The sequence below is a fragment of the Macaca mulatta genome, chromosome 20, assembly GCF_049350105.2.
Source record: "Macaca mulatta isolate MMU2019108-1 chromosome 20, T2T-MMU8v2.0, whole genome shotgun sequence".
Taxonomy (NCBI): domain Eukaryota; kingdom Metazoa; phylum Chordata; class Mammalia; order Primates; family Cercopithecidae; genus Macaca; species Macaca mulatta.
In genome coordinates this window covers 84,817,382-84,840,000 of record NC_133425.1, presented here as the reverse complement: position 1 = coordinate 84,840,000, position 22,619 = coordinate 84,817,382, and the positions used below count along the sequence as shown (strand labels likewise).

General features: G+C 51.7%; 2 protein-coding genes across 33 annotated transcripts in view; one reads left to right on the top strand and one right to left on the bottom strand.

Annotated features, from left to right (window-relative positions):
* ANKRD11 (ankyrin repeat domain containing 11) overlaps positions 1–22,619 on the top strand; it is a 235,407-nt gene that overhangs the window by 86,721 nt on the left and 126,067 nt on the right. For 5 of the 32 annotated variants that reach the window (XM_077986771.1, XM_077986797.1, XM_077986788.1 and 2 more), the window contains exon 3: positions 11,261–11,528. The exons of the other annotated variants lie outside the window; for them this stretch is intronic. The gene's annotated coding sequence lies outside the window, so the exon portion shown is untranslated. The remainder of the gene's footprint in view (positions 1–11,260; positions 11,529–22,619) is intronic. 32 annotated transcript variants of the gene reach the window in all.
* LOC144338207 (uncharacterized) overlaps positions 2,485–22,619 on the bottom strand; it is a 46,555-nt gene continuing 26,420 nt past the window's right edge. The window contains exon 2 of the mRNA XM_077986916.1: positions 2,485–4,501. Coding sequence (XP_077843042.1) covers positions 2,739–3,593 — 855 coding nt within the window. The 5' untranslated portion in view covers positions 3,594–4,501 and the 3' untranslated portion in view covers positions 2,485–2,738. The remainder of the gene's footprint in view (positions 4,502–22,619) is intronic.

Genomic DNA, 22,619 nt, shown 5'->3' with positions numbered 1-22,619 from the left:
TGGATTGCAGGTGTGAGCCACTTTGCCCGGCCCAGAAGGAGTTAGTTTCTTAGGTGTGTGTGGCTGTCGTGCAACAGTCCTGATGAGGTGGACGTGGTTCCTTTTTGGCTCGGGGCAGGGGCCCTGCTGGCAGGAAACGCTGGGAAGGGCCTGGGAAGGCAGCTCGGTGTCACTGAGCCTTCCAGGTTTTATCTCATTGTCTCTTTCTTTAAAGCTCTGGCCATATCATCTATTAGTCTTTGCCTTTTAATTTTTTTTCTTTTTTCCCCCATGTTCCTTATATGAAAATACGAGTCTTTTTCTGTCAGTCCTCTTCAGTCGTTTCCTTAAGATGCTGATGTTCCTTGTGTGCCTTCTTAGGTCGTTCTTTTCTGTCTGCGTGTTCTTTTCTTTTTCTTTTTGAGATGGAGTTTCACTCTTGTTGCCCAGGCTAGAGTGCAGTGGTACATTTCAGTTCACTGCATCGTCCACCTCCTGGGTTCAAGGGATTCTCCAGCCTCAGCCTTCCGAGTCCGTGGGATTATAGGCGTCTGCCACCATGCCCGGCTAATTTTTTGTGTTTTTAGTAGAGACAGGGTTTCACCATGTTGGCCAGGCTGGTCTCGAACTCCTGACCTCAGGTGATCTGCGCCCCCCTCCCTTGGCCTCCCAGAGTGCTGGGGTTATGGGCGTGAGCCACCGGGCCCGGCCTGATGTTCTTAATGTTGCTGATTTGTCTCCTGTTCCCTTTTCCTTTTCCTCTTCCGTATTCCACAGCTGTCCTTTCTGCTGCCTCCGGGAGGGGACCCTGTCCTGGACACAAGGCTTTGTCCTGTGCTGTGGGTCATGCGTGGTGGGATCACTTACCAGCGCGAGGGAGGCACTGAAGTCCATCTTCTTCAGAAGTCTGTCCTCCTTCCTTCCTCCAGGCAGACACTGGCATCGGAGTCCTCGTTAACTAAAACCCTGTGTCTGATCTGCTGCCCTGTGCTTTCCTTGTCTCTTTTCTGTCCCCACCCAGACCATAAGCACTGGGAGAGCACATCTGTCTTCCTCGCTGCAGCCTGTCTGCATGCTGACACCAGGCATGGCCAGCGAACATGTCTTGTCACGGTGCATGGTGGCTCCTTTGCCCATGTGTCCTCCTCAGCAGCTGCTGCTTCTCCTCTAGGACTGACTGCAGCTCTCAGAGCGCGCTGGCTGGTGTTTTGTCGCCCTCAGGAGCGTGGCCGAGGCCGTGCTGTGGGTTTCCCATGCCCTTTGTGACCTGGCAGTGAGGGTCTGTGTTTCTGTCAGTGTTGTTGGCCTGAGACATGTCTGTCCTGGAGACCAGCATGTGTGGGCGCCAGCTCTCTGAGAATCCCTTGCTCACAGTACCAAACCCCTTGCTGTATTTTTATTATTAAGAAGTAGAAAACAAAGGGCATAACCAGACTTAGGACTTTGGTGATTTTTCTGGCTGAAGTTGTGTGTTTTTTTTTTTGTTTGTTTTTTTTTTTTGAGACGGAGTCTCACTCTGTCGCCCAGGCTGGAGTGCAGTTACGTGATCTTGGCTCACTGCAACCTCTGCCTTCGGGCTTCAAGCAATTCTCCTGCCTCAGCCTCCCGAGTAGCCAAGATTGCAGGCACGTGCCACCATGCCCAGTAAGTTTTTATATTTTTAGTAGGGACGGGGCTTTACTGTGTTGGCCAGACTGTTCTTGAACTCCTGACGTCAGGTGATTGCCCGCTTTGACCTCCCAAAGTGCTGGGATTGTTCTTGCTGGAGCTTTGCTGGAAATACCATGTTGGCCAGACTGTTCTCGAACTCCTGACCTCAGGTGATCTGCCCCCGTTGGCCTCCCAAAGTGCTGGGATTGTTCATGCTGGAGCTTTGCTGGAGGTGAGTTGGGATTGACTGCAGTGCGTCCTTTGTGAGGAGTGCTGGGGGAAGATGTGAGGGATTTGAGCCCCGAGCACCAGGGTCTGGCTGGAAGGAAGAGCTTCATGGACAGGCCTTGAGGACACTTTGGTGCATTTTGTGAATTGTCCCTGTGAGAACATGCCTTACCTGCAGCAGTCAGGAAGGCCGATAGGAAAGTTACCTGTGAAGGTGGCACGGTGGCTCAGGCCTATAATCCCAGCACTTTGTGAGTCTGAGGCGAGAGGATTGCTGCAACCCAGGAGTTCGAGACCAGCCTGGACAACATAGTGAGAACCCTGTCTCTACCAAAAAAAATAAATGAACCAGGTGTGGTGGCACGTGCCTGTAGTCACAGCTAATTGGGGAAGCTGAGGTGGGAGGATCGCCTGAGCCCAGGAGGTCGAGGCTACAGTGAGCGAAGATCGTACCACTGCACTCCTGCCTGTGTGACAGAGCCAGAACTTGTCTCGAAAACAAGCCTGTATGACTGGAGGAGCTGTTTTGCAAATATGCCCTACAGAATACAGTCGTGCCCCACGTAACGGCGTTTTGTTCCACAACAGACCGCATACGTGGTACCTCCTTCCATAAGATTATTTATTTATTTGTTTATTTTGAGACACAGTCTTGCTCTGTCGCCCAGGCTGGAGTGCAGTGGCGTGATCTCCACTCACTGCAGCCTTGACCCCACCGTGACACCAGCTTCACTGGTGCGGGCCATTGTCCTGTGAGAGAGCGTGACAGGGTGTCGGGCTGTGGTGTGGGCCATGGCCCTGGCGGAATGGGAGAGGAGAAGTTGTGAGATGTTTCTTTTTGGAAGTCTGATTTCAGTTTTGTTTAAAACTACACACTACATTTATGGTGGTCTGTGGACATGATGTTTGTCCACGGGTTCACTGCACTGTAAAGGAAGGATCGCCAACCGCAAGTCAACAGTGTGATTTACGGTGATTCTTTTATTGTGTGGTACATTCAGCCTCCAAGTGGCGTTTGGATCCATGATGCCTTCGTCCTCAGGTGTCTTCTCGAGGCAGGCGTGGCTGAGCACGTGGTCGCCAGAATGTCTTCTCGAGGCAGGCGTGGCTGAGCACGTGGTCGCCAGAATGTCTTCTCGAGGCAGGCGTGGCTGAGCACGTGGTCGCCAGAATGTCTTCTCGAGGTCGGCGTGGCTGAGCACGTGGTCGCCAGAATGTCTTCTCGAGGCAGGCGTGGCTGAGGACGTGGTCGCCAGAATGTCTTCTGGAGGTCGGCGTGGCTGAGCACGTGGTCGCCAGAATGTCTTCTCGAGGCCGGCGTGGCTGAGCACGTGGTCGCCAGAATGTCTTCTCGAGGCAGGCGTGGCTGAGCACGTGGTCGCCAGAATGTCTTCTCGAGGCAGGCGTGGCTGAGCACGTGGTCGCCAGAATGTCTTCTCGAGGCAGGCGTGGCTGAGCACGTGGTCGCCAGAATGTCTTCTCGAGGTCGGCGTGGCTGAGCACGTGGTCGCCAGAATGTCTTCTGGAGGTCGGCGTGGCTGAGCACGTGGTCGCCAGAATGTCTTCTCGAGGTCGGCGTGGCTGAGCACGTGGTCGCCAGAATGTCTTCTGGAGGTCGGCGTGGCTGAGCACGTGGTCGCCAGAATGTCTTCTCGAGGCAGGCGTGGCTGAGCACGTGGTCGCCAGAATGTCTTCTCGAGGTCGGCATGGCTGAGCACGTGGTCGCCAGAGCACATGGTCACCTGTGCCTGTCCCTCCCTGTTCTCCAGGCTTCACCTCTGTGCACTCGTAGGAAGGTTGAACGTCCAGAGTTTCTCGCCCTCAGGATCCATAGTTGTGACCGCGTCTGTCTTCTCGTGACCCAGGCGTTAGCCTGATAGAGTGCTGGTAACTTTGCCAGTCAGCAGTGTTTTCAGAGGCAGCTTTTCCTTCTCTTCCCTTTACCCCATACCCTTCCAACTGATGGCTCATTTTCTGGAGGACACTAGAATAACAAGATAGTGTTTTGTGGTATTAATCCTTTAAAAGCAGAGGACATTTTTTACTAGCAGGAGGCATAATAGGGTTGTGCCTTTTCAGTGTTTTCAGTGAAGGCCATTTTTTTCATGCCTTCTGATTCCAAAAATGTGTTCCTTCCTGCACTTCCATTTTCCTTAGTTACACAGATGTTGGTGTTCTCAGAGTCTTTGCTGGTGATGTAGTGCCTTGGTGAGGGTGGGTAAGAGACTAGAATGGGGCTCCACAGTAGCCCAAACTGGGCTTCCCCTCTCAGCCCCATGCTGCCTGAGGCTGGCGGGTCGAGCCACCTGTGGGCTGTGCCCATGACTGTCTGTTGGTGCTGAGAGGACTCCTGGTTCTTCACCAACATGTGCCTGGCTAGCAGCTCACGTGGTGCGGCGTTGGCTCGGAGAGCTGCTTGTGGTTTGGAGTTGTGGAACATGGAAGTTTGCCATGTTCTGAGTCTCTTGCATTCTTTCACCCTATTTCAGTTTTATAATCTTGCTACTTTTTGTGCCCTATAACATAAAGATGTGTTTTTGTTTTGCTTTTTTGAGACAAGTCTTGCTCTGTTGACCAGGCTGGAGTGCAGTCATGGCTCACTGCAGCCTCAACTCTTGGGCTGAAACGATGCCCCTTCCTCAGCCTTCCACGTAGCTGGGACTCCAGACGCATGTCCCCACACCTGCCTAATTTTTTTATTTTTATTTTTTTAGAGGTGAGCTTGCTCCGTTGCCCAGATTGGCCTCCAACTTTTGGGCTCAAGTCGTCTTCCTGCCTCAGCCTCTTGAGTAGCTGTGATTAAAGGCACGTGCTGTCGTGCTCACCTCAAGAAGCGTTTTGAAACCCCTTCTCCGGGAGCCAGCAGGGCTCCAGTCTCTGTCTGTTTGGGGGTGTCCTTTTTTTTTTTTTTAAGCCGCTGCTGTTGCCCTGTCGTAGTTGAGCATGTGTCCAGTTGCTTTATCTGTGGGCTTCCCAGGGGTGCCCTCCCAGAGGATGGGGCCTCGCTTACCATCAGCTTCCTCGGGACTTGGGTTCCCTGCTCTGTCCTCACCTGCGTGTGCTCTGCTGCTCCCTGTCCTCAGACGAGATCCGGACGGATGAGCTTCTCCATGATCTTCCACGTGGTGCTGGTGCCGGTCAGGAGGGGCCGGTCAGGAGGGGCCGGTCAGGAGGGGAGCAGGCCGCACAGGATTGCTCACAGCATCGGCGTGGCTGGTGTCAGTGAGTGCTCATCAGATGCTTCCTGTCTGTGCCTGTCAAGCAGAAGAGAGGGAGGGGATGAGGCCCTAGAGAGTGCGGGGTCCACCTGCCGACAGGAAGTCTCTCCGTGGTGTTTTACCTGAAAGCACGAGGGCACGCCACGCTGAGTGGTTGATGACGTGTCCGTGAGCAGTGATGACAGCAGCATTCCAGGTCACCTGCCACCACGCAGCTGAGCGACGTTGGTGGTGTTGGGCACCTCCTGGGGCAGTGCCTACATGGAGCCTGGTGTTCGATGGTGGGGCTGAGGGGACTGGCCGTCCTCTAGAGCTGGAGCCCAGGCGGAAAGGAGGTCTCCACTGAAGGGCTAGGGTGCCCTGCTTTGTCGGGAGCAGCGCAGTGCTGGCCCTAATTGGGCTCCTTCCCCGGGGAGAGCCTGGAGGGTCTGCAGGCCCCACCTCGCCCATCTCATCCCGCGGTGCTGCCCCCCCCCCACCTCATTCCGCAGAGCTCCCACCTCACCTCACCCCACAGAGACCCCCTGTCTCACCCGGCAGATTCCCCGTCCCCTCTCCTAACCTCACAGAGCCATCTCCTCACCTCCTCCCGCGCAGCCACCCCCTTTACCTCACCCCGCAGTGCTCCCCCTCACAGTTCACTCAAGGCTTGAACTCCCAGACTTAACCAATCCTCCCACCTCAGCCTCCCGAGTAGCTGGGACTCCACTGGCGTGCACCACCATACCCAGCCAATTTTTAAATGTTTTTCTAGAGGCTGGGTCTCCCTATCATTCCCAGGATGCTGTTGAACTCTTGGAGTCAAGCGATCTTCCCGCCCTGGTTTCCTCATGTGTTCAGTACAGGCTGAGCCACTGCCTAAATTTAAATTGATGTACCTGCTAATTTAAATAAGCGCTCAGTCCCAGATACCTTATTGTGGCTTGCTAAGGTTAGGAGTTCCTGTTAACTGTACATTAATATCACTGAGACAAGTCTCATTCTTTCTAGAAAGAACTAGTGTAAGTAAAGTGTAGGCACCCAGATATAATTGGCTCCACATTTCGCCTGCCTTTGTTGGAAGGGCTGTCCTTTGATGCAGTGAACTGTAGGTCCTCATCTTTTCTCTGAAAGTCACACGGATTCGTTGCCTTATGGGAAAATCAGGTTTCCATTCAAGAGGTCCGTGGACAGAGGGCACAACTCGGTGGAGTCTCCTGGGGCCGCCGCGAGAGATCCCCACAGACCAGCAGCTCCAGCAGCAAGGATTTGTTCTCTGAGACCAGCTGCCTGCAGGGCCGGTTCCTTCTGGGGTGCTGTTGGTGGGGGTGGGGAGCATCTGCTCCAGGCCCCTCTCCAGGTTCTGGGGAATGGGGGCAGTCTCTGGTGTGCCTGGGCTTGTGGGCGCATCGCCACGATCTCTGCCTCCATCTTCACACAGCGTTCTCCCTGCGTGCACATCCCGGTGTCCGCACCCGCCCTTTCTAGAAGGAAACTAGTCCTGTGGGGTGAGGGTCCACCCTGGTGATCTCACCTTGATCATCGGCAAAGACCCTGTTTCCCAGGAAGGCTATCGTCTGTGTTGTTGGGGGGCTAGAACTTCAACATATCATTTTTGAGGGACACGTTTCAACTCATAACACCAGTAAATAAAGTATAGAGAAGAAAGTAAAAATCACGTGTAATCCTACCACCCAAGATAAAACATCTAAATCTACAATGTTGAATATATTACATACTTTTTACAAAAAAAGGATTACTCTGTATATAAAATTTCATATTCTGTATTTTAAAGCTTGGCATTAATTTCCCATTATCCCAACATCATATTTAGTCGCTGCATAATCAAGAGACAAGTTTAATGTCAGACGCAGCGGCTCGTGCTGTAATCCCAGCACTTTGGGAGGCCAAGGAGGGCAAATCATGAGGTCAGGAGTTCGAGACCAGCCTGGCTAACATGCTGAACCCCCGTCTCTACTGAAAATACAAATGTTAGCCAGGTGTGCTGGCGGCCGTCTTGGGAGGCTGAGGCAGGAGAATTGATTGAACTCGGGAGGCGGAGGGTGCAGTGAGTCAAGATCGAGCCATTGCACTCCAGCCTGAGCGACAGAGCAAGATTTGGTCTGGGGAGGGGGAGGGCGTGGGGGAAAGAGAGAAATGTATAATGTTACTGAGAGGCCGGGCGCGGTGGCTAACGCCTGTAATCTCGGCACTTTGGGAGGCCGAGGCGGGTGGATCACGAGGTCAGGGGATGGAGACCATCCTGGCTAACGTGGTGAAACCCCGTTTCTACTAAAAAATACAAAAAATTAGACGGGCGTGGTGACGGGCGCCTGTAGTCCCAGCTACTCGGGAGGCTGAGGCAGGAGAATGACCTGAACCTGGGAGACAGAGGTTGCAGTGAGCTGAGATTGCGCCACCGCACTCCAGCCTGGGTGACAGAGCCAGACTCTGTCTCAAAAAATAATAATAATAATGTTACTGAGAAAACTTGAGGGCCAGCGTGTTGTGGATTTGTCCACCCGCATACGGTGCCTCCCTTTTCATCTTGGTCTTAGGTGCCATGCCAGGCAGCACCGGGGTGGACGGGGGATGTGTTTGTGAACCTGAGGAGGGCGGAGCCTGTGAGAGGGCGTCTGTAGAGGTTGGAGGGCGTCAGGCGTCAAAGGTATGTGCAGCTGGTCCAGGTGGCTTGGCAGAGGTTCCTGTCAGATGACCAGCCTCCAGCACAGGGAAGCCTAGGAAGCAGAGGCTGCCCCCTCTTGTGTCACTCGGCTTACTCTGCTTCTTGGTCCTGGTGCACTGGACTTCCCTGTGCTCTGGGACATTTTGTCTTTCTGACAGGATGGTCACTTTTAAAAAGTAGACTTTATTTTTTGTATTAGCTTTAGGTTCACAGCAACATAGAGCATAAATTACAGAGGGTCCCCCTGCACCCCTGGCTCAGCATCCCCACGAGAGCGGCCGTTTGTTACGGCCGCGACCCCCCTGGACACAGCGTCATCACCCACAGGCCACACGACCTCGGGGTCCACCCGATGCTGTGCAGTCTATGGTTGGACGGATGTATCCTGATGTGGGTTCACCGTTGTGGTATCATACAGAGTAGTTTCACTGCCCCAGGTCCCCCGTGTTCCTGCTACACGTCCCTCCCCCAAGCCCCTGGCATCGCTGATCTTTGTGCTGTCTGCACAGTTCTGCCCTTTGCTGGAGGTCACAGGGTCAGAACCCTACAACCTGTAGTCCTTGGAGACAGGCTGCTTTCTCTCAGCAGCATGTATTTATGGTCCTTTCGTGTCTTTTCAGGGCCTGGTAATATTCTGTTGTCTGGATGGACGCTGGGTGGTTGATCCACTCACCTATGAGGGTGTCTTAGGTCACTTGTAGTTGTCTCTCTGGGCTTCTCTTACGGAGAAATGAACAGTAAACAAAGCCAGCCACTGGCCCCTGAGCTCAGTTCTGCCTCTGACCTGCCGTGATGAGGAGGTGTCCCTGCCTGGATTCTTGCTGTGTCATCATGCTCCTGCTCCGTGTTCAGAGCCACCGGGGCTGTGACAGGAGAACAGTGTTCAGGGATGATGCAGCTTCTGTTGAGTCAACACTGAAAACGCCTTGGAAACTGCATCTCACAAAGCAAGGAGTTTGTTAACAATTTTTAAGCACTGATGATGCTGAGGGGAGAGAGGGATGTTGGGAGTCTCTTTGGGGTCTTTGGGGCCTTGTCCAGAGACTGCCCCAGGGTCCTGGGTGGCGGTGCACAGCCAGCTGAACCATGTGTTTGCCACTGCATTGGCACTCTTGGGCTAGAAAGTACCTTTGCTTAGCCCACCTGATTTTTCTGTTAGAGACTAGACTAGTAATTTCTAACCTGGGCTTGAGACACTAACAGTGTATTGGGATTTTTTTTTTTTTTTGGACACACAGTCTCTGTCACTCAGGCCAGAGTGCAGTGGCACAGTCATATAGCTCACTGTAGCCTCAATCTCCCGGACTCAAGCCATCCTCCTGCCTCAGCCCCTTGAGTATCTGAAACTACAGGCACATGCCAACATACCTGGCTAATTTTGTTTTTTTATTGTTTGTTTTGTTAAAATTTTTGTTTGTTTTTGTTTTAGAGATGGGGTCTCCCTATGTTGCCCAGGCTGCTGTCTCACTCCTGGGCTCAAGCAGTCCTCATGTCAGCTCCCAGAGTGCTGAGATTACAGGTAATCTTCAGCTGTTTCACGGTGTTACCAGATTCTCCAAACACAACTTACCAAACACAATTTAATTTTATTAACATAGTGCTTGGTGACGCTTTGTGGTTGTTTTTGGTGGGTGAAAGTCGCACCGATTCAGCAACAGGCAGTCAGTGCCTCCGGGTCCTGTGTTGCTACTGGGGCAGCTGCTCTGACCAGGGACGCGGAGTCCCATGCCCAGGACGAAGGCTCGTGTGCTGGTGCTGAGCTAGCTGGGAGACGTGGCACGGGCCGCTTGTCCCTGGCCACCGCCTGCTGCTGAGGGCTCCACTCCAGTCCCTTGCCTGTTGATCAGAAGATGCTTACAGGAGAGGCTTCTGGATCCTCTTCATTGTGACATTGCAAGAGCAGTACTGGGTCAGCATCCACAAAAACTCTCTGTGAAACTGGGAACTGTGTCTTATTCTTCCTGAGTGAAAAGGGAACGTTTATGCCTCAGCCTGAGGCAGGTGGGCTGCTTGCCGTCTACACCTTTGTCCTGCAGCCAGGGATCCACTCTGCTGGGCTCCATCCTTCCCCATGGGGGGCGACCGCACAGAAAGGAGCAGCAAGGCCTGCCACGGGGAAGGCCTGCTTCTCGTGGATCCCCTGTGTGGCTGGCGGGGAGCGGTACCGGCTGGCGGTCCAGAATCATTCTGAGGACACAGAAAGCTTCAGCTTCTTTGAGAAAACTCAGATGTTGTAAGCGGACATCCAGTTGACGGCACTTACGGTGGAATCCATGGAGTTGGACTCGTGAGAGGCGTTGCCGTGAGGGGGTTCTTGGCTGGTGTCTGTCCTGGAGGTGGATGCCTTGATGGCTGTGTCTCCAGCGCTCCCCTTGCGCAGGTCCTCATCCTCAGGACTGTGAAATGCCCTTGGATGTGGAGGAGCCTAAAGAGCTCTGGCTCTGTGGGTGTATCTGTCTGACATTTGCCAAGTTAAACCTGAAGGATTGTAAAATGTCTGTATACCAATTCCAATTAAAAATAGGAATAATAAACCCATTGCATATAAGTAGTACATTCTAAAAAAAAAAAAGTCCTGTATTTTCCAGGATAAAAAATTAGTGATCTGGTTAAGTCCACTGGCTCATGCCTATAATCCCACCAGCACTCTGGGAGACCGAGGCAGCTGGATCACCTGAGGTCAGGAGTTCGAGACCAGCCTGACCAACGTGGTGAAACCCCGTCTTTACTAAAAATACAAAAATTAGCCGGGCGTGGTGGCGGGCGCCTGTAGTCCCAGCTACTCGGGAGGCTGAGGCAGGAGAATGCCGTGGAGCTTGTAGTGAGCTGAGATTGCGCCACCGCACTCCAGCCTGGGCAACAGGGCGAGACTCCGTCTCAAAAACAGCAACAACAAATAGCAATTACAGGAGCATTTTCTTAAAATTTTACAAACCCCCTTAGTGAGTGGCTTAATAGAAGACAGCAGGGTTCTCCTAGCTGATTCTGCATCAGTCTGTTGTAAATATGTTATTTTGGTTGAAGTATTCAAAAACAAAAAAAGAATCTAGTGGGAAAATGGAAGTGTATTTTTAATAAATAGCTTTTTGATGTAATTTTGGAGATTTTCATTGATATGACACCAAAACCCAGCAGGTGTTTGTGTTGTGAGCGTTCACAACAGCGGGGTAGTCTCAGGGCTTCCCTTCGGCCCCTCTTGCGGCAGGTGCGGCTCCCTCGCCTGTGTGTGGGAGTGTACCTCTGTGTGTCCACATCTGGAGGTGACCAAAGTCAGCACACAGTGTGCACCCGAGGGCCGATTGGGGGCCCTGGACTTGTGTGCATCTCCCAGTGTGGATCCACTTGATTTTACTACATCAGAAGTACCACCTGTCTCATCAAGGGAGACTTTTAGTTCTTCAGAAGCTGTCTGCTCTTGGAGTTTTCCAAAATTATCTTTGGAAGCTTGAATTTTCACAATGACAACAAGTTGTTGAGGTGTTCTAGCTGAACTTGCAGCCGTCTTTCGTTCATTTTTCAGAAATGATCTGCCAGTACTCATGTCCGAACAACCAGAGTTTGCATGTTGGTTGGTCATTGCTTGACTGAAGATGGTGCTTCCTGTCCAGAGGCCACTGTGTCTGGTGTGCGGCAGCAGTGTTTTGTCGTGAAGGATATGCACAAGACGAACGCTGTGGGCTCGGGACGTAGTGCGTTGAGACAGACTTCCCTGCCACCCCAGCAGTTCTCCAGTGAACTGGCTCATCGGTGCAGTGTCACCCAGCCGAGAAGGCGTTGTTACTAAGCAGGTGGTTTTATACCTGGGAAGCAGCTGCACCAAGCTGTTCAGTCTGTGTGCTGGGTGAGAAAATGTCGTTGAATCAATGAGGTCAGCCTGTGTGCTTATTGACAACTTTTCAAACATTTCACACCCTTAGGAGAGTCTGTATCGGTTACCTCCCCCAATACCTGTGCTTGCAAATGTGTGTGCAGTTTCAGAGGGTTCCAGTGTGGTGACCCTGGGGCCCCTCCTGGGATTCTCATGGACATGGAAGATTTGGTCCCCCATTCGGGTGGGTCTGTGTGTCTGTTCCTGGGTGCATGCTCACAGATGCAGCACGTGTCCCAGCTGTGGGCTGGCATCACAGTGCTGTCTCCTTCCTTTGATCTTTGCATGCCAGTAGCAGGTGGACCGCATCCCCGCAGTGCAGGACAGGGTTCTTATGTAACAGCTTGCTGTCAGGGTTCTTTCCACACCAACGCTGCTCCCAGGATTACGGAGCTGGAAAGAGTCCAGCCCATTCCTCTGGCAGTACGCAGCCCTTGCCTGGGACTCAGCCAGTTTACTTTGCTTGCATAATTCTTCCTGTTAAGACGCTGCCTTAAAATTGACCAAGCATCTCACTTTTTAGACCAGGAGTCTCTTGGATCATTTGAGTGGTGATGTTGCCTATTCTTGGCCCTCTTTAATCTTGTCCTGTGGTTCAGCCTGGTCACTTGGTTTAATAATTTGTCTTTGTTTTTCCAAGTCATGCAGAACTTTTAAGATGATCTGGATTGCAGTGACTTAAAAACATAGCGTTATGTATTTGCTGGTTTGGAGATCTTTTTAACAGCTGGGGAGTTCTCTCTTCAGCTGTAAGTAGCCTTGGATAAATTGTCACCTCTGAATTGGCTGCAAACAAACCTTGAGGCTTTCCAACAGTGCTACAGCCAGCCTGCCGTAATTGGAAATGAGGACTCTGGACGTTTGAAAAATAACTCAGTAACCTCTTGTGTTTAACTCTTCAGGCCATTTATTATGGAAATGACTATGTATAATTTTACAGCATCCTTAATGAAGCACTTTATCATAAAACATGACTCCTGTATATGAAAGTAGTTTTTTCAGGTTTTATTGAGATGAGGAGTAGAAAATACACTCATTTTTCCACAAGAGTTTTTTTTGTTTGTTTTTTTGTTTGTTTGTTTGTTTTTGAGACGGAGTTTCGCTCTTGTCGCCCAGGCTGGAGTGCAGTGGTGGGATACTGGCTCACTGCAACCTCCGCCTCTCGGGTTCAAGTGATTCTCCTGCCTCAGCCTCCCTAGTAGCTGGGATTACAGGTATCCGCCACCATGCACAGCTAATTTTTGTATTTTAATAGAGACGAGGTTTCACCGTGTTGGCCAGGCTGGTCTTGAGCTCCCGACCTCAGGTGATCTGCCCATATTGGCCTCCTAAAGTGCTGGGATTACGGGTGGGAGCCACTGTGCCTGGCCCACAAGCTGTTTTTCTAATGGGAAGTTTCCTGATGACTGAGAACAGTGTGGCAGGCGTGGAGGAGAGGAGGACGTCTGCTTTCCAGGGACGTGGAGACCACTGTGGAACTGCAGTCCCAGAACGTGACGGTGTCGTGGAGAGAAACAGGTCAGAGGCTCCTGCTGCCTGCCCGTTGACCTCAGGAGGACATTGTGCTCACAGCAGCCGAGCGGCCTGGGAAGCCTGCCTGGAACCTGGGACTGTGATGGGTGGAGTCTCCAGGAGGGTTAGGGAGGTGGGGAGGAGCACCTGTGAGCTGCAGACACTGCTGTGTGTTCCAGTCAGCAAACACTGAGGTCTAGGAACCCACTTCATTTTTGACACATAGTCGTTTGAGCTTCACTTACTCGTAGCCCTCACAATTAAGTTAGTTTCTATTACAAGTACTTTCTTTGTGACTGTTTGGCTTTCGTTTTTGATACGTTTTCCTCACGCAGATCAGCATGATTATCCCCATTGTGTGACGTGTCTCCTCCTGTCCATTAAATACTGAGAGCCTGTCTCATGCGAGATGCCGTGCAGAGCTCTGCCAGGTTCCAGAGTGAAGGGCAGTAGGCCCAGCTGGAATAGTTCCTGCGTGTTTGCATCAGGCCGGCTGCTTCCCCTTTTAATCCTTAAAGGTCTTCTGAGGTGGACATTATTACTCCACCTAAGAGGAAACTAGGCCGGGCACGGTGGCTCCCTCCTGTAATCCCAGCACTTTGAGAGGCCAAGGTGGGCAGATCACTCTGAGGTCGGGAGTTCGAGACCAGCCTGGGCAACATGGCGAAACCCCGTCTCTATTAAAAAAAAAAAATCAGCTGGGTATGGTGGCGCTTGCCGGTAATCCCAGTTACTCAGGAGACTGAGGTGGGAGAATTGCTTGAACCCAGGAGGCGGAGGTTGCAGTGAGCCAGGATCGCGCCACTCTACTCCACTAGCCTTAGTGACAGAGTGAGACTCGGTCTTAAAAAAAAAAAAAGAAGTAAACTAAAGTTTAATGTGTATGGTGGACTCTTTTGGTCCCAGGGTGTGAGCCATGTCACCTGTGAGAACAGGTGAATGAGGCTGGCATCGTGCCCTCAAGGTACTTATGATGTAGCAAGAAGGTGCCAGGTCCTGAGGGAGACTTCCAGAGGCTCCTGTGAAAGAAGGTGTGCGGGTGAAGAAGAGGGAGGGAGACCGACCGTGTTTCCCTGGGAGCTGGGCTTGCCAGAGGCTCCACTAAGGTTAGCATTTGCGTAGACTTTGAATAATAAGTAGAATGGGAAGAAATGGCCTGGAGTTTAGAAAAGGAGTTTTTGGGGAAACAAACAGAAAGTGACCGTGATCACTCACTTATTTCAAATGCAGGCAGGTCCCAAGGTGGTGATTAGATACAAGTTCACTCTCAAAGGTGTTTTCCTATGTAGTTGATGGAGTTGGTTAAATGTATTCCCAGTTTTCTTTTTTCCTAGCCTAGTGTTTAGAGAAAAGCAGCCTTGGGGGACTTCCTGTCCAGGAACTTGATTACGTACAGGTTCCGGCTGTGCCAGACGCCCTCGACATGGTTTTCTGTGAGCTCAACCACGTTGATTGGGTGTGCTCTTGCAGGCTGACATCCAAAGTGCATTGCAGATGCTGAGCTGAGCATTAACTTCTGTAGCTGGGCTGAGGGACAAAGTCTGCTTCAGCACATCAGGACCGTGTTCTCGAACTGGCTGGACCCTAGTGCGTCTCAGCGTGGCCGCATCTCAGCGTGGCCGCATCTCAGCGTGGCATCATGGTGCTGCTCATGGAGAACATGGACTGGCAGACCCATGGAGACATTTTCAAAACATAAACCTTGTTTTTCTTTTTTCCATTGTTTACCCATTGTAGACAATGTAAGAAAACATGAAAAGGGTGAGAATCTACCTCAAACTCCCTTATCCAGGTAATGAATTTTAGCTTCTTTTGATGCTTCAGGAACGGGCCATCAGTGTGTTTGAAATGTTTGTTCCCTGGTGCTGTAAAGAAATAGCACTTGAACGTAAATTTAATTTTCTCAGCAAGGCCATTTTTATACTTTCTGCAGAAAGGGTACACTCGCCAGCAGTTTTGCCTCAAGAGCACAACAAACAAAGGAGACAGGGTCTTTTATAACCTGAGGCGTCCACCCTACTGTTGTGTCCGGTTTCCAGCGGCTGGAACGGGCCCTCACGTTCTGTATTTGTCCTGATTGGCTGCAACTTAGACCTTCTTAAAAGAGGCAAAGGCAGAGGAGAACAAAGGAAGGAGGAAATCACTTGTGGAATGCTGAGAAGGGTAAAAACACCTTCACGTAAGGAAGAGGAACAGGCTGTGACCTAACGTTTGCGTGGACCAGTATAAGCGTGCCAGGGCAAATATCTAGGCTAAGTTGTGGGAGCTGAGAACATAAAGTACATTGATTTCTTATTATGGCAGTTATTTAAGAATGTAAGCACACGTCTTTGAATAAATTTTGCTTTTGAAAGAAATTACTATTTATTCCTAATTAGATGAGGAGAAAAGTCTTTGAAGAGGAACCTCTACTTTAATTTTTACAGGTGTCCTTACTGATTTCCTGTCAACTTGTCCTCTCGGTGACTGAGAACAGGGTGTTAAAATCATTGCCAAGTTTGTGGTCTTGTGTACCTGTCTGTGCAGCTTTACTTCATGTATTTCTAAGCTCAGTTAGGGGTTCTGAGGGGAAAACGGAAATTTTTCCTCTGCTCTCGTGCCACAGCAGCCGTCCCCACAGAACACACAGAAGACGCCTGACCCGTTGTGTGGCTTCTCCCCAACAGCAGGGAGGCGGCCGTTCTGGAGCGGACACCAGCTGGGTGTCCCCCCGTCCGGTGCAGCCCAGACACTGTCCACCTGAAGACAGCACAGGATCCCCCAGGGCGAGGGCTGAGTGCCACAAGACTGCCAGCACTTCCAGTGCCCTCCGCAAGCCCTGGGTTACTGTGGCTGTGCTTCCCGCCGACCTGCCATGGATCTGGGTTTCCGTGACCCCTCCTTGGGTTCAGTAATTTTCCGAGAGTGGCTCACACAAGTCAGGGTGACACTTACACGTTCACTGATGTCATGGAAAGGATTTTGCAAAGAATATGCACAGTCAGATGCGGGGGGCAGGGCGCCTGGGGAGCAGGGCAGAGCTCCAGGAACCTCCTCCCCGGAGTTAGACAACCATTACCAGCAGCATTGTTTTTGAAAGATTTTCACAGGTGTTTTTCTGCAGGACTTACGGGTGCTGGCCCCTGGCCGTGTGCTCACTGTTCCCCCGAGAACCTGTGGCCCCCATTGTCTGTTATTCTTTACCTGGTTTCTCACCTTTGACTGCCTTTAAGATCTTCTTTTCACCTCTGTGATGTACCTTGGTCTGGTTCTCCATGCTTTGTGATTGGGATTTGTTGAGCTTCTTGGATCACTAGAGTTTACAGTTTTCATCAAAATTTGGAAACGTTCAGGCTTGATTCCTTCACGTATTATTTTCTGCCCTCCACCTCCTTTGCGAGCTCCCCTTACTGTAGGTTAGGCTCCTGCACCTCTCCCACGCCACACTCGGTGGTGGTTGCTCATATTTGAGTTGTTGATATGCCGTATCTCTGAGTTCACAGATCTTCTGAGTGCCTGTTCTTCTGTGAATCCCACCCAGTGTGGGTTTCATCTCACACAGCATCGTCTTCATCTCTAGAGGTTCATTCCGGTGTGTTTTCCTAGCTTCCATGTTTTTAATTTTTGACTGTGGGGAGGAACTGAGTTACACGATTTCATGTCTGCATCTATTAATTTTGCCTTCTATGTCAGTTCTGGGTTGCTTTTGATTGATTTTTTTTTCTCCTATGTGATTGTATTTTCTTATTTACTTGCCCAGGAATTTTTTTAATATACTTTTTATTTTTGAAAAATTTTAGGTTTACAGTAAAGTTGTAGGTCGGGTGTGGTGGCTCACGCCTGTAATCCCAGCAGTGTTCGGGAAGGCAAGGTGGGAAGACTGCTTGAGCCCAGGAGTTTGAGACCAGACTGGGCAACGTAACGAGACCTCATCTCTACTAAAAGTAAAAAAAAATTAGCCAGATGTAGAGACGCATGTCTGTCATCCCAGGCACTCAGAAGGCTGAGGTGTGAGGATCACCGGAGCCCTGGAGGCCGTCGTACCACTGCACTCCAGCACTGTAATCCGCTGCTGTCCTATTTATTTTTTGCTCAAATTGTCCTACCTTCCAAGCCTGAGGATATTTGATTGGATGCTGGACATTGAATTTCACCTCATTATGTGCTGGATAATTGTGTATTCCTATAAATCTTCTTGGGCTTTGCTCTGGGATCCAGATAGTTCCTTGGAACCTTTTTGCCCCTTTCAGCTGTTGCTTTTAGGATTTATGAGACAGGCTGAAGCTTGGCTCAGTTTTGTCTTCATCGTTCCCCTGGCTGTGGCAGGGCCTTCCAGAACCTGCTTCCCAGGGCTGTGGACGGGGATCTGGCTGGGGAGTGGCACCATTCCAGTCCTGTGCGAGCCCGGGACCCGCCGGCTCTTCTTTGTGTGGATGACGTCCCGTCCGCTAAACCTCCAAGGGGGTCCCCTGCTCGCTGCAGCGTTCCTGCTCTGTGCAGCCTCCTTCAGCCCCATCTTCTCAGGAGCAGATATTTTCTAGTCAGAGACACACATGCAGCATTCAGGCCTTTTCATCATCTCGGGGGCTATTCTGTGACCTGTGTGTGTTCAACAGCACCACAGGGAAACACAGATCTGGCTTCCATTCTGTTCCACGATGATTTTCAAGACATTGAAAATCAACCTTATGGAGGCCGGGCGCCGTGTCTCACGCCTGTAATCCCAGCACTTTGGGAGGCCAAGGCGGGTGGATCACGAGGTCAGAAGTTCAAGACCAGCCTGACCAACAGAGCAAGACTCCATCTCAAAAAAAAAAAAAAAATCGACCTCATGGAGAGAACGAGAGAAGATAGCAGCCCGCACCGTCCGCGCGGGCCTGGAGCAGGTGACTGCGTTGGAGGCAGGTCTTTGTGGTGGTGAATAGTCTGGTGTTAGTGCTGATTTTGGAATTAGATAAATTTACCATGGTTATGTATGATGTTAGCATTAGGGAAGCTGGGTAAGGCCATGCAGGGACTCTAAACTATTTTTGCAACTTTTTTGTAAGTCTGAAGTTTAAAAAAGGAACCTAACAGATGAGCACAGTCTTTTTTTTTTTTTGAGACGGAGTCTTCCTCAGTTGCCCAGGCTGGAGTGAGCGGCGCCATCTCAGCTCACCTCCAGCTCCGCCTCCCGGGTTCCCGCCATTCTCCTGCCTCAGCCTCCTGAGTAGCTGGGACCACAGGCGCCGCCACCACGTCCGGCTAATTTTTTTGAATTTTTAGTAGAGATGGGGTTTCACTGTGTTGGCCAGGCTGATCTTGAACCCCTGACCTCAAATGATTCACCTGCCTCGGCCTCCCAAAGTGCTGGGATTACAGGCGCAAGCCACCGCGCCCGGCCAAGCACAGCCTTACTAGAAACTTCACAGACCCGTGGTGCAGACCGGGAGGCCTGACTGTCCCTCTGCTCTCCCCTCGCCGCAGACGCAGCCCCTTCTTTCTGTTCGAGGGGCACTCCCACCATCCGAGCCTCACACTTGAGAGAGGCTTTTTATTTTTATTTTATTTATTTATTTATTTTTTAAACTTGGCACTCCAGATCTTCCTGTGTGCTTCCTTGCCGAGCAGTGTCCTTAGTGGGCCGTCTTCACCATTGTTTGGTGGTGGCCGCATGACCTACCTTTCCCATCCTCCCTGCCCTTGGCAGGGCAGACACCTCCTCCATGTTACTGGGGCCTTCTATGGCTCGGGCACCTTCCAGGATGTCTGAAAGCAGCCCTGGCCTGTCACCACGGGCGGCCTCCAGGGCACCCAGTGGACACAGGGCGCCCAGGGTGGGGCCACCCTCCTGCCCTCACTGCCAAGCCCTTCATGCCCTTGACCCAGTGGTCAAGGTGTTGGGGAGCTGGGGCAGGGTGTGTTGCTGGCACACTTGACGGGGACTGTCCGTTCGCACGCAGTTCTGGCCGATGGGACTGAGTCTTCAGGCTTCTGCTTTCTGGAGGTGCTGTTTAGCGGTCATTGTGTCGTCTCCAGGGATTCTACAGTGCTCTTTGGGATTGATGGAATCTAACAGTCAGTGGGTTTCTTTAATAAAAAGCTTCAGTAGCTTATAACCTGTCTGCTTTTCCACTTAGCAGAAGGTAAGGGAGTCAGTTTCCTGGATGAGACCAGATTTGTGATTCTGTCTTGACTCGTGCCCTGTAGGCTGCTTTTGGAAACACTTCTCCCCGAGGGCATCTTTCAGGATGCAAGGTCACTGCGGGCCGCTGCCATCCTTCCAAGGAAAAGCCCCTTGTCCCCCGCCACACCCTCATGCTGTGTGCCGGGCTCACTCTCCTCCTCTGCCCCTGGTGAGAAAAGAGGGCCCCTTGCTGGGGAGCGAGTGGCTGGGTTTCCAGCGTCTCCTTGAGTAAAGGGTGGGGCAGCTGGGCAGTGTGGACGATCCCTGGATACGAATAACATTGGGAATTGGTCGTGCTGCCCTCAGAAGGTAGGATTAGTGCATTGTCTGTCTTAATAATTAAGCTTTTTTTTAAAAAAAAAGTGACTGATTTTTAACATGGCGTCGTTTTTTATTCAGTCATTATGTTAATGGAAAACTTGCAGTGTGGATTTCCATTTTGTTGTAAACCTACATTAAAAGATAAATTGTTCATTGGAAGCCAGTATTATATTTTCTTAATCTGTAATGACTTGACTTAAAAACAAAAATCTGAGGAATAGGAGAAACCCTGGCATCCCCTTTGCTTCTCTCACAGACAAGTTTGACCCAGTTTGCGGGCATGGCAGCACACACTGTGGTCCCAGCTACCTGGGAGGCTGGCTTGAGCCGGGGAGTTCTGGACTGCTGTCCCCTGTGCACTAAGTTTGGCATCCATGTGACCTCCTGGGAGTGGGGACCACCGGGTTGCCTAAGGAGGGAATGGTCAGAAATGGAGCTCTTGGCGAGCTGCTTGTGTCTGGCCTGATCCCCGGCCTCCCCACCTCTGGCTGCGCGACGGCAGGGGTGAGGCAGGCCTGCTCTCGCACGGTCTCACGACTGCTCACGTTGGCTTTCTGTCGTCAAACACGAAAGCGGTGCTGAATGGGGTTTTCTTTACAGACTGTACGTGATGGATTCTACCTAAAGCGAATTCGTGGTTTTGAAGTCTTCGAAAGCATTTGAGTGAAATGTGAACATGCAGCATTGTGAGTGTGTCATGTTGGGAATATGGTGACTGTCTTCTTGCTCACTCAGTAGAGTTGGGGAATTGGCAGGGAGCAGCTTGAGGCTCGGACGCAGGGACACCCACAGGGTCTCAGTGTCTCTGGTGCCCTTCTCTCTGTCGGGTGCTGGCTTGTGGATGGGCTCAGTCTGCTCTGCAGGGTGGGGTGGGCGGAGGTGTGCTCCATTAGCAGGTGGCCCTGGCACGAGGTTCTGGTGGCACTTCAGGCTCCCTTTGAGTTCTCCTTTGTCTCTTACATACTCTGCCATAGAAAACCATTTCTCTCCGCCGGGCGCGGCGGCTCACGCCTGTAATCCCAGCACTTTGGGAGGCCAAGGCGGATGGATCACCTGAGGTCAGGAGTTCGAGACCAGCCTGGCCAACATGGTGAAACATCGTCTCTACTAAAAATACAAAAGTTAGCCTGGCCTGGTGGCGTGTGCCTGTAGTTGCAGCTACTCTGGAGGCTGAGGCAGGAGAATCACTTGAACCCAGGAGTCAGAGGTTACAGTGAGCTGAGATTGTTCCACTACACTCCAGCCTGGGTGACAGAAACACAGTTTCAAAAAAAAAGAAAAAAAGAAAAAAAACTGTCTCTCATGGTGTGCACACACACACATGTTCTTACACATGCGTGTTCTCGTCTCCAGCGGTTCTATCGTTGGGCTGTCTAGTGGACCTGCTTTTTCTGTAGGTGTTAAATATAGGTTGCCAAAAATGCAGTAAGACCAGAAGGCCACCCGATTGAGGTAAAAAGAGAGAAGAATTGAGTTATATTCTTTCTGTAGTTTGTGTCTTCGCAGCTCTTTTGAAGCTGTCAGTGCCACTGCCAGTGCAGAGGCTCCTTCCTGCAGAAGCTGCCCTGCCCCATCCCATCCCATCCCATCCCATGCCATTCCATTCCCATCCCGTCCTGTGGCATCTCGTCCCATCCCATCCCATCCCATCCCGTCTCATTCCCATCCCATCCCATCCCGTCCCGTCCCGTCCCGTCCTGTCCCGTCCCGTCCCATCTCGTCCCATCCCGTTCTGCCCCACCTCAGCCCCAAGTAGCTGGGATTACAGGCATGCACCACCACGCCCAGCTAATTTTTATATTTTTAATAGAGATGGGGTTTTGCCATGTTGGCCAGGCTGGTCTCGAACTCCTGACCTCAGGTGATCCACCCACCTTGGCCTCCCAAAGTGCTGGGATTACAGGCGTGAGCCACCGCGCCTGGCCTTGAGAAATGTTTGTTTGTTTTTGAGATGGGGTCTTGCTCTGTCGCCCAGGCTGGCATGCAGGAGCACATCTCAGCTCACTGCAACCTCCACCTCCTGGGTTCAAGCAATTCTCCCTGCCTCAGCCTCCCGAGTAGCTGGGATTACAGGCGCCCGCCACCACGCCCGGCTAATTTTTGTATTTTTAATAGAGATGGGGTTTTGCCATGTTGGCCAGGCGGGTCTCAAACTCCTGAGCTCAGGTGGTCTGCTTGCCTCGGCCTCCCAGTTTCAGATTCTTTATCTTGCTGGATGCTTTTGTGAAGTGCCTATGTCAGTGGGAGCTGAGTTTGACAGGGCCCTAGCGGGTGTTCGTGAGACAGAGGTCTGACCTGAGCTTGGAGGTGGTGTTCGGGAAAGTGGGGGTGAGGGAGGAGTCTGCACCTTTGCCCTCTGGGTGCCATCATGATTGGGCTCTTGGCGTTGGGCCTTGCTGGCTTTCGACCTGCTGCATTGCTGGTCTGAGGGGAGGGGCTCGACGTGACACCATGGGAGGCTCTTGGGCTTTGGCCATTCCTGGCCGTGCTTTGTTCCATGGGGACTTCATGGCTCTTCTTGCTGGCACAGGAAGCGGCAGCGTCCACTGGACATGGCCCCGAGGTTTTGAATCAAACAGAAATCAGCCCATCAGTGAGGGTAGACATAGCGCCTTTCTGAACTCACATTCTCCCAGAGTGTGGGGACAGCCATGGCCGAGATCTCCTCGTCTTGTTCTCCGCGGAGGTCAGTGTTGGTGTGGGGCTGCTGCTGTCCCTCCAGAGCGGCCAGGCAGGCACGGCTAGGAGGGGGTTCCCTGGAAATCCTAACTAGCAGTGCTTCTGGGGGAGCTCTGTTACCTTGAGCTGTCACCCAGCTGAACACTTTCCTCTTGTGGCTCCTCCCTCTTCCTCCTGGGATGACCCTTGTCCACACCTCACCTTTACTCAGCAGCGCGGGCGGGCGTCGTTTGGCCTCAGGCTGTGGGTCCGCGGGAGCCGCCACGCCCAGCTGAAGGTCACTGTTTTAAAACATACATTACAGTGGTGTGAAAGTTGAATCCGGACAAGAAAGAGGTGTATGACATGGCATAA